Raw genomic sequence first — 10,939 nt, forward strand, 5'->3', positions numbered from 1 at the left:
AGGGGGGAGGGTGGTCCGGGCAATGGGAAGAAAATTTCAAAAAGGAAAACAAGTGATCAGAAGTCAGGCTGGCGGCGGAGCAAACCTCGAGGCTCAAAATCGAACTAACCGCTTCGGCAGCGGTGGCTCAGCGCACAGTAAACTCCTTGGCGCCGCTAGCTTTTTAAGAGGATCGAGCAGAGGACACCACACCCCTCCGTACCAGGCAGGGAGCTCCTGTCTCCCCCGCCCGCCGCCAGGGGTCAGGGCAAACCCCGCGGCGCAGTCAGCCCAGGCCCCCGCCCAGCGCGCGCCCTGCCGGAGGTACCCCGCGGTACCCCGCGGAGACCCCAGCAGGCGAGGGGATCCGATCTCTGATGTCTGTCCAGCCACTCTTTCCGCCAAGCCACGCTCGCCCCGAGTGCTTCACCTGCTCCATTTTCCCCTCCCCCATTCCTCCTCTCAGTAAGCTCTTCCAGTTTATCTTTCAGATCCAGGTTGAACACCCTCGACCCAAAAATGGGCTGCCCCCATTTTTGTTGCTTCCAGGTCGCATATCCCTCGCACCTGTTCGCGCCCCACCCCCCAATCTCCCTCTGCGCTCTTTGTCCCTACACTGCTCTCCCCGCCCGAAAGCCCCCATCTCTGGGCCAAGCCATGTGTCAACCCCCCTAAACTCCCTAGAACAATGGTATCTCACCTGCACTGCGCCCTCGACCCACCCTCAGGTCACTCCTAGGCTGCCGGCCGGTGGCTGAGCGGCGGCCCTGTTTGGGAAAACGAGGTCTCCACACTCGGGCGGAGCCCGAGCGCAGGAGGGTAGTTGGACCTGGTGGTGGTAGTTGGGGAGAGTAGAGCTCCATCCTTCTCCAAACACCCCCTCCAGGCGCCAAGATGCAGGAAGAGTTCTTGAGGTGGCCCAAGAGCTTTGGAAAGTGCAAACATGACTCTGCCGTTCCGGCCAACCGGTCCAGGTGCCTGGCGGGGAGTCGCGGGGACCGTCCCCAGGATTGCGGGTGAATGACTTCCCACCCTGCGTTCCAGCTCGCCGCCTCCCAGCAGTCAGGGATTGGACGGTGGGAGTCCCGAAATAAAGCAGCACCCCGGACCCACCTAGAAATACGTCCTCGGTCCGGCAAGCAGACCTAATTTCAGGACCCCCGCCCTCTTTTCCTCCTCTCTCTAGTTTGGGAGGCCCAGGTCCCCTTTCTCGATAGGAAAATCTAAAACATTCCTGCCTTCTCTTCAGCTCCCCGCCCAGGCCCATTCCTCAGAGGTGCCAGCGCGAGAGGAGTGTTCTAAAGTCAAGAGAGGGCTGGGGCAAGAAAAGCAGTCGGAATATTTGGAGTGGGAGATAGCAGAAGGAGACACTTCTTGTGCTCTCCAGGGCCCGGCGCGCACCCACCCAAGCCTACCTCGGAGTCTACGTATTTGCCCCCAGACATGCTGGCCCGTGGCTGGATGAAGGCTCTGAGATTTCCCTGGGCTGTTATTTAAGGGAACTGAGGAAGGAAGATCTTGTATTGTATGGGGGAAAAAAAGGCGCTGGCGGGGGGCGGTGGCTGGGAGGGAGCCTCCTGGCCGCCGGCCAAGGGTTTGTTCTGCTCGCGGTTGGCCGGGACTTGCGCTGCGCCGGGTCTAGGCACATCCCCGAGGTTCTGGCAGCGGAGGGTGGGGAGCGCCCGCAGGGAGGAAAGAGCAATGAAAAAGCGTTTCACCCGCTCTGAGTTGCTTGGGCAGATATTTTAAACCTGGGGCAAGATTTTCCCAGTTATGAACCACTGAGAGGCGTCCTGCGGAGAGCGAATGTTTTTGCAGTGCATCATCCCTGAAGGGGTGGGGAGTGCAGGGACACGGCGCACAAGCAGAGATGCCCAGTATGGGCACCAGAGCTTCAGAAAGAATTCTGCTCTGTTCTGAGCCGGTTCTTCCCATCGCCCACGTTCCATCTCTGATCAAGACACAGCTATCTCCCTGTTCCACAGAGGAAGAGATGAAAAATGGCCCGGGACCTTTAGGTGCCTTTCGTCTAAACACAAGGAAGGAATTTGTGTGGGCGCGTGTGTGTGGTGTGCTTTTGGTGACAATCCTTTACATCTAGTCGGTGTGGATGGAAACTTGGAGAAGCAGGCATGTAGAATTTAATATTTCCCAAACCACTTCTGAAATTCTCCCAAATGCTTTGAAATAAATGAAAATGTTGAAGTTTACTATTCTTTTTGGAACAAAGGAAATTTATGCCAACACGTTATGCCGTATTTACAAAATAACATAAAATATTTACAATTGTAGAAATATTTAACTGGGCTGCAAGTTTATCATAGAGGAGTTTTTTCTAATGTACTTGGCTGTGAGTTACAGGAGACTTGGTTTTTCTACTGTTTGAGTAGAAGTTTAAAAAATTGTTAGCAATTAAAATGCTCTATCTCTTCCTGAATCTGGGGCTGCTTTCTTTATTATAAAGCAACATAAGAATTAAACAGTAAGCAGTCATTTTACATTTGAGCTATCATGAGTCAAGATATTCGCTATTCAGAAAGGACATTTTAACTAAGGTTCCATATACAATCAAAAGTAAAATTATGGCTTGAAATAAAAAAGCTGAGAATAACCTGAAGGGGCACAGGTTACATTAAAAATAAAGGCAGTCTGTACATACAGGTGGGGGCACAAAAGGAGGGGGGGGGAAGAGGAATAGAAGATGGAACCCTTAGAGTTAATTATCTAGATGGAGAGAAGATACAAAAATATAAAAGAAAGTATAAAGGACAGGCTATTGTTGATAGCAAAAAAAAAACCAATATAATTAAAAAAAATTATTTAATTACATGTCAGGACAAATATCACAAATGTTGGCATGACTTTGATTTTGCTGGCTAGTAATTATTAGAATACTGATGATCTCCTAAAAAACTGGGATTTTAAACGTTATATTTCTGCCAAATTCCATTTCTAAATTCTTTGAACAAATTGTGTGTTAACAAACATGATATGCTAGGAAAGAGTGGTGTCAGCGTCAATGTGTTGTGTGGTGCCCAGTCTACCTCTAATGATTGCTGAAAAACTGCTGTTCATCTAACTCTTCCTTCGTAAGTGTTGGTTGCAAAGCAGTTGTGGTTATGTTCTATGGAAAAATGTGGAAACCCTTTCCCATCTATTGTTATTCAGTCCTCAGCTGTGATGAGTAATCTTGACTGTGAAAAAAAGCCAACAGGAACTGGGAGAGAGTGTGTCCTGCATTCCAGCAAGGAATGGACTTTCCGGGGAGGCCTGTGAGTGAATGCTTAACTAGCACTCACCGGAGGGAAATCCAAGGCGAAGTCAAATCAACAGCAGCACACGGAATCATAATGATCACTGAAGCGTTGTCAATGCCAGAATGAATTCCTAATGAGAGGAAAAACCACAAACTCTTCATTAACCTGCCTCAACAAGAAGCTAGAACCAAAAAGAAACAGATTATATGGTTTGTAATAGCTAAATTGGGGAATTGGCTCCAACTTCATGAGAAATAAAGATAGGAGAACATTGTTAGCATAGGTATAATATTTGAAATGAATAGATGATACAGAAAACAAAATATTTTTTTTGATACCCCTGCAGATAACTTTAGGTTTGGAGGTAAGTCAATAACTTTCTCCAAATCATTTACTAAAAAATGAGTGTATGGCAACTCATTTGGCCTATATATATTTTTTTATTTAAAAAAATTTTTTTCACTCTTATTTACTTTTGAGACAGAGAGAGAGACAGAGCATGAACGGGGGAGGGTCAGAGAGAGAGAGGGAGACACAGAATCTGAAACAGGCTCCAGGCTCTGAGCTGTCAGCACAGAGCCCGACGCGGTGCTTGAACTCATGGACCGCGAGATCATGACCTGAGCCGAAGTCAGCCGCTTAACCCACTGAGCCACCCAGGCACCCCAAAAGAAACAGCCTTAAGGTCAGCTTATGCATTATATGTTACTGAAAACATAGAGCTAAAAGGGACACCATTCATCCAAATCCATCTGTTTTACAGATGAGGAAATTCAAGTCTAAATACATGAAAATGATTTGTTCTTAAGGAGTTTTGTGGGGTAATGAAACATTTTAAAGTTGATAAATAACGAGAGCACCTGTTAACTGATGGGGTTTGTGATGGGGGTTTGATGCTGATGGCCAAGAGAGAATTCTTGAAGATGTCTTTGGTGCAAAAAGGTGATCTTTATTAAAGCACGGGGACAGGACCCATGGGCAGAAAGAGATATGCACTGGGGTTGTGAAGAGCGATCCATATATACTGTGGATTTGGGGGAGAAAAAATCAAGGGGAAATTTCTTAAAGGGATTTCCATATGCTAAAGAAGACTCATAGATAACTGGAGGCCTAGCTATTGTCAAGCTAAGGTTGTTTTCCCTTCTAGCAAAGCATTAACACTAAGACGGTAGGGCATTCCTGGACTTTTGGTTATTAAAAAGATTGCCTTTTTTTTTTTTTTTTTTTTTTTTGTAATTGTACTAGGTTATTTGTAAACCTGTGAAGACTCTTATCAGTTTAACCAATTGTTTTTTGTCCTTTCCTTTGTTTCTGGACAACCAGGAGTGCCTGAGGAATATCACATGTATCCCACCTTGGGGTGGGTGTGGGGTGGTGGTGTGCTAGCTTGTGCTTGGCTCTCAGCTTGCCTTATGGTCCCTTATCATTAACAGTTTCTGGGACATAGGATTTTTAAGCAGCCTGGTGAGGACCTACTCATGGTAAAACTGTGAAGTTAATTGGGGCACCTGGGTGGCTCAGTCAGTTAAGCGTCAGACTCTTGGTTTTGGTTCAGGTCAGGATCTCAAGGTCCCTGAAATCCAGCTCCACATTGGGCTCTGTGCTTCCATCTGACAGCATGGAGCCTGCTTGGGATTCTTTCTCTCCTCTCTCTGTGCACCCCCCATTCCTGAGTGCAGGCACACAGAGGCACACGTGCTCTCTCTCTCTCTCTCTCTCTCTCTCTCAAAAATAAATACACATTAAAAAATAATTGTGAAGTTAATTGCCCTTTGTGTTCTCTTATCTTCTCTAGCCTCCTCCTCCTACCACCTTCCTGCCCCCCCCCACCCTACCTCTCCAGCTTCCCTTTCCAGTCACCTTGAGGTCCTGTTATGCTAAACTGGCTTCATCAATTTCCACTCTAGGATTAGGAGTCTAAGGTTTGACTACTTACAATACAATCCATGGTTTTAAGAAGAAGCATCTTTCCAACATTTATCAACACTCAGAAGCCCAAGACTGCCCAAATGTGACTTTGTCAGTGAGTTCAGAAAAGGGATTACTGTTTGCATCATAACAGTGGTTATCATGTAGCAGTGACTCACACACAGCCAGGACACCGAGGCTTTTCTTTCTAGGAGGCAGCTTTTTTCGTACCATTATGGGCTCAGTGGGCTAAGACCCAAAAGGCTGAGGCCTGAGCACAGCTAGGGGCTGCCTTTTGCACAATTTTTGCTCCTTTGTCTCCCATATATGGTAACATACAGTCTGAATGGTTGGTCTATGTTAGAGTTGTGATGTTGCGTGCACACACACATAGCCAGGCTGCCTTCCCTTGTCTTAAGGTATTCACCACATTCCTTAGGGAGGGGCTCTGCCACTTTCCCCTCTTTGATGCTTGGACCCCCTATTTTGGGTCAAAGAGCATCATCTTGGTTTAGAGGTTTATATTTCCATAACATCATCACATGCATGGCAGTTTTCCTTTCAACCATTACCTCAATGAGGCTGGAGACAGACTGTATAACCAGGGGAACTAGGCACGGTAGGATTAAGTAAGCTCCCAAAATCAAGAGGATAATACCTTTGAGGGTTTCGAATCCCCTGAGAGTTGAAAACCGTCCTCCAAATAACTCCCTGGGGTCCCAAACTTTCCAGCTCTGGACTGGGACATGAGCAACATTTCTCATTCTATCTGTATCTCCTCTATGACTTTTTCTTGGCCTGAGAAGTGGGTATGGTATAGTGACTCCCTGGCCTGATCTGGTTATGCGAATGCATGGGTCACAGGATGAGGAATCTAGGTCTACAGAAGGGATCCAGATTAGAAGAAACCAATACCAATGAAGCATCCTATCCACAAAGGGAAGGTAAATGCTAACAGAAACCTGTCACCACACTTCCAGCCAGTCAGGGCAGCCTCTGCCAATCCTGTGGTGAAAAGTAGAGCAAGAATTACAATAACAGTGAGAAACAAGGGGCAACAGTCATCACAGTAAGGAAACAGATATAGAAAATAATGACAGTTTATTTGTTCCACTGGGCCGTCGATTCCTCAAGCTTCTGTGTAGATTAGTCAGCTTCCGGAGTGACGAAAGCAGGGCTGCAGTCTCCCAGAGCCTCTGGAGTTGCGAATTGCTTCTTCCATATGGTCAGCTTACAACGCGTTATTGGATCAGGAACGCACTCCCAGTTTCGAGATGCTGGCTTCACTCTGTTGTGGTGAATTCAGGGACCCACCTCGGCTACCTTTACTGCACTAGGGGTGGACAAAATGACAGTGAACCGGCCCCTCCAGAAGAGTTTTAGGGGCTGGACATTCCACTCCTTCAACCATACAGCATCTCCTGGTTTAAAGGGGTGAGCGTCTGTGGTCAGAGTCAAAGGTAACAACTCCCTAATCCAGTGATGTAAGGTGGTTAGGGTAGAGCCAAGAGCCAGCATCTGTTGCCTTAGGGGTAGATTGCCTATCTCATTTAGATCCCCCCTTATGCCCTTGATAATGGGGGCAGGGTGCCCATAAAGGATGTTATAAGGGGAGAACCCCATCTGCTTCATGGGGCTACACCTGATCCTTAACAAGGTGATTGGCAACACATTGTTGCCAACCAGCAGTGTAGGTGGGTTTCCTGACATAGTTTGCTTAATTGCTGCTTCAGGGTTCCGTTCATTCATTCCACCTTCCAGGAACTCTGGGGTCCCTATGCCGTGTGTAACTTCCACGTGATCTTTAACCCCTTTGCCACCAGCCGCACCACCTCAGCTACAAATTCTGGCCCATTATCTGATCCCATAGTGATAGGGATCCCAAATTGAGGAATGATTTCTTTTAGAAGAAGTCAGGCCACTTCACATGCCTTCTCTGTGTGAGTAGGGAAGGCTTCCACCCAGCCTGAGAAAGTGAACACAAGACCAACAGATATTTATAATCTTGGACCCAGGGAACCTCAGTGAAGTCCACCATCATATTTTCAAATGGGGCTCCACCAACACTCTGCACCCCTGGGGCAGCCTTGGGTCCCTGATGTGGGTTATTCCAGGCACACGTTTCACATCACTGACATAGTTCTTGGGCTATGCTGGAGAGTCGAGGGATGTAGAAATATTGGTTCAACATAGTCTTGAGAGCTGTCTGGCCAATATGGGTTTCCTGATTGAACTTCTTGACAAAAGCTGGAGCTAGAGCCTCAGGAATTGCTACTCGGCTGTCTTCAAATTTCTACCATCCACCTGGGAGGTAGCTTCCATTTTCAGTCTTAAACTAGGTATTCTCATGTGAGTAATTAGGGTCCCATTCTGCCCAGTGGACTAGGGGACAGTGCAGTGTTTAAAGCCACTGATTTGCTGTTCCTTTGGAGGCCACAAGCTTTGCCTCTTGTTCTGCCTTACGGTTTCCCCATTCAGCCGTGGAGACCCCTTTGATGTCCCTGGAAATGCATGACTGCCACTCTTTTAGGGGCTCACACAATGTCTAAGAGTTCAAGGAATTCCTTACCATACTTTTATGTCTTTTCCTCCTGAGTTTATTAGAACCTTCTCTTTATATAAAGTCCCATGTACGTGGAGGGTGATGAAGGCATACTTAGAGTCTGTGTGTATGTTAATATGTATCCCTGACACCAGTTGGAAGGCTTGGGTTAGCGCAACCAGCTCTGCCTTCTGTGCCAAAGTCCCATTTGGCAGGGGTTTGACCTCACTGATAGAATTCAGGGTCACCATGAAGTACCCTGCAAGGCTTGCTCCCTCTTTCACAAAACTACCATCAGTGAAATACTCAGTATTGGGCTTCTTGAGGAGCTGGTCCCTCAATTCTGATCGGTTGGAGAGCACCTCATCCATGACTTCAATGCAGTCATGATCTGGTTGACCTGGCCCAACAGGCACTAGAGTTGCAGGATTTAGAGTCCACACTATGGGTTCTCACATAGCATTCCCTGATATCTGACCATCCTGGTGTTGGTTAGCCAGTATTGTCCCTTGTGTTCCATTAATGTCAATACTGAATGTGGCACTCAGACAATTAATTCTTGTCCTAGAGTTAACTTGTCATCCTCAGACACTAAGGGGGCCATGGCTGCAAGTGCCCATAGGTAGGGTGACCAGCCTTGGGCAACAGAGTCAAGCTGCTTGGAGAGATATGCCACCGGGTGATGCCATGACCCCAACATCTGGGTTAGGACTCCCACGGCAATTCCAATACATTCATGAATGTACAAGAAGAAGGGCTTGGACATGTCTGGGAGTCCCAGACCAGGAGTGTTGGCAAGGGCCCATCTGATCTCTTCAAAGGCCCTTTACTGTACTTGCTCCCATAACAGAGGTTCCCACTCTCCCCCTTTTGTGGCCTCATAAAGGGGTTTTGCCAAGAATGGGAAGTTAGGTATCCAAATTCTACAGATACCTGTGGACCTGAGAAATGTCCAAACCTGACAAGTCAACGGGATGGGGATGGAACAAACAGCTTGTTTTCTCTCCGGGTGGGCCGAGTTGGCACTGCCCTGGGAGAGGCAAAAGCCAAAGTACTTGATTTTCTTTTGACAGATTTGGGCCTTTTTCCTTGAGACCTTATAGCCAATTTCCCATAGGAGAGTAAGGAGTTCCTTCCATGCAACTCTCCGAGCCCTTCCAGCCAGCAGTAAGTCATCTACATATTGAAGCAAGACACAGCCATGTTGATCTGCTGGGAAGGCTCTTAGGTCTGAGGCTAATGCAGTGCCAAAAATAGTTGGGGAATTTTTGAACCCCTGAGGCAGTCTTGTCCAAATCAACTGGCCCTTGTCTTTGGGTGTTCTTCCGTCCGCGCCCCCTGGTCACGGTTGACAAACACTTTAGTTGCTACTTCCAGCAACTGAACAGCATTCATGCTGGCGAAACCTTCTAGCTTTTGCAGCTTGTACCAGATGTCCCTTGGGGCTGACCTATGAAAGCCACATTGACCATCAGCTGGTTAATGGTGCCTCTGGATCAAAAGGGGTGTAGAGATGAAATGCCTCACATAGTCTCTCAGAACTGACTCTGGCTCTCCTTGGGTCCCTGGAGCACTTCTGATGTTTTACTCATATTTATGGCCTTTTTCCCACTTCCTTCATGCCACTTAGAAGGGTTCCTTGATACCATTCAGCCTTTGCAAGCCCTCCATCTACACTTGAGTCATTTGGGTCCCACTTGGGGTCCTCCCCAGGGAAGTGAGCCCTAGCATAAGCCTGGGTGTCTAGCATACCAGCCAGGGCACTCTCCTCTAACCATTTTAGGGCCACTTGGGTAATTCAGCAATGCTCCTCCATGTCAAAGGGGGTCAGGAAGAGTTGGTGGCAGTCCGTCCAGGTACGTTTATGGGTTTGAAATATGGACTGCATTGGTTCAATCATGGCCTGCAGCTTCTCCATATAGGAGGGAGTATGGTGCTTCCAATTTAGGAGGTCCAAAGTAGTAAAGTGGTAAAGGTCCATAAAGGTAAAGGGCAAAGTGGTAAAGGGTCCACAAAAACACTCTGGCCTCCTCGGATATGGCCTTCCTAATCATAATAGATGGGTCCCTTAGTTTCCCTCAGTGGCATCTGTAGGGCTCCCTGGTGTTGCTGCAAGGAGGGACTGTCTCCATTGGACTGATCTTCTAATTGCCTTCTGGGAGTGGTAGATGAGGTTAGGACTGGTGGTCCGGGAGAGCCAGTCACATCGGGAGAGGCCAGTGGTGCTAGAGATGGCAAGGCCTTCGGACTAGAGGCAGGCTCTGGTGGGTTTTCAGCAGCAGAGGTGGCTGGAGGCGCAGGTGGCAGTGAGGGGTACAGTGGGGCATATGGCAGTGAGGTTTCCGCAGGCTCTCCCAGTGGTATGGGTTTTTCAGTTTTGGGCTACCATTTGGAAGAAGCCATGACACGAGCCGTCATAACTTTACAGTTCTCTTCAAAACAGACTTTTAGCCAAGGCAGCCTGGATAGGACCAGGTCTTGCCAACAGTCAATGTAAGGAAATTGGTTGGGGTGGCCTGGACCCCCCACAATGACCCTGAACACTAGGGCCAACTAGTGTTGGCCCTTATCAAGTGAATCTTTGGAGGGCCAGCCCACCCTGAATGATGGCCAATCAATTTCACAAAATGTCTGGAGCTTTTCAGGAGTTAATTTCATACCACAACCTCCTGAATATCCCTTTTGAAATTCCTCAACATACACTCTAGGGGAATCAGTTTACTCTGCTTTCTACCCATTTCTTCCCACTAAGGGACAACTTTCATGCACAAGAGAGGAAAAAGGGGGAAGGGAAGGACTAATTTGGAGAAGACACACACTCACTTTGTGTGTTTCTTGCCTATCTTCTCTCAGAGATATTTCGGGCACCTCTTGACATTGGCGGGTTGTCTTGGGCCTTTCCATTTTGAGTATTTTAAATGATTTTTTTTAATTTATTTTCTTAAAAAATAAACAACTATTTTTACATTTAAAGACCTTTCTGATCACAATGGATGAGAAAATATTCTTTTCATACTATTTATTTAAATTAACTTCATTCTGCCTATTTGTAAAATGGAAAACATATTGATATCTATCCAATAGCAGTGCTATGAACATTTAATGAGGTAGATGCATTTAAAGTGCTGAGGATAGGGGCACCTGGGTGGCTCAGTCGGTTAAGCGGCCGACTTCAGCTCAGGTCATGATCTCGCGGTTTGTGAGTTCGAGCCCCGCGTCGGGCCCAGTGCTGACAGCTCAGAGCCTGGAGCCT

The 10,939-nt window shown here is 47.4% G+C and overlaps 1 protein-coding gene across 2 annotated transcripts in view; it reads right to left on the reverse strand.

The window, feature by feature from the left end:
• CAV1 (caveolin 1) overlaps window positions 1-1,694 on the reverse strand; it is a 34,977-nt gene extending 33,283 nt beyond the window's left edge. Inside the window, exon 1 of one of the 2 annotated variants that reach the window (XM_040472175.1) lies at window positions 1,395-1,694. In XM_040472175.1, coding sequence (XP_040328109.1) covers window positions 1,395-1,424 — 30 coding nt within the window. In that variant the 5' untranslated portion in view covers window positions 1,425-1,694. Of the gene's footprint in view, window positions 1-679; window positions 790-1,394 lie in introns of those variants that run through there. The other variant, XM_040472176.1, reaches the window with a different exon arrangement.
• Window positions 1,695-10,939: the final 9,245 nt, after the last annotated feature.

The sequence above is a fragment of the Herpailurus yagouaroundi genome, unplaced genomic scaffold (genome assembly GCF_014898765.1).
Source record: "Herpailurus yagouaroundi ecotype Mexico unplaced genomic scaffold, PumYag 100, whole genome shotgun sequence".
Classification (NCBI taxonomy): Eukaryota; Metazoa; Chordata; class Mammalia; order Carnivora; family Felidae; genus Herpailurus; species Herpailurus yagouaroundi.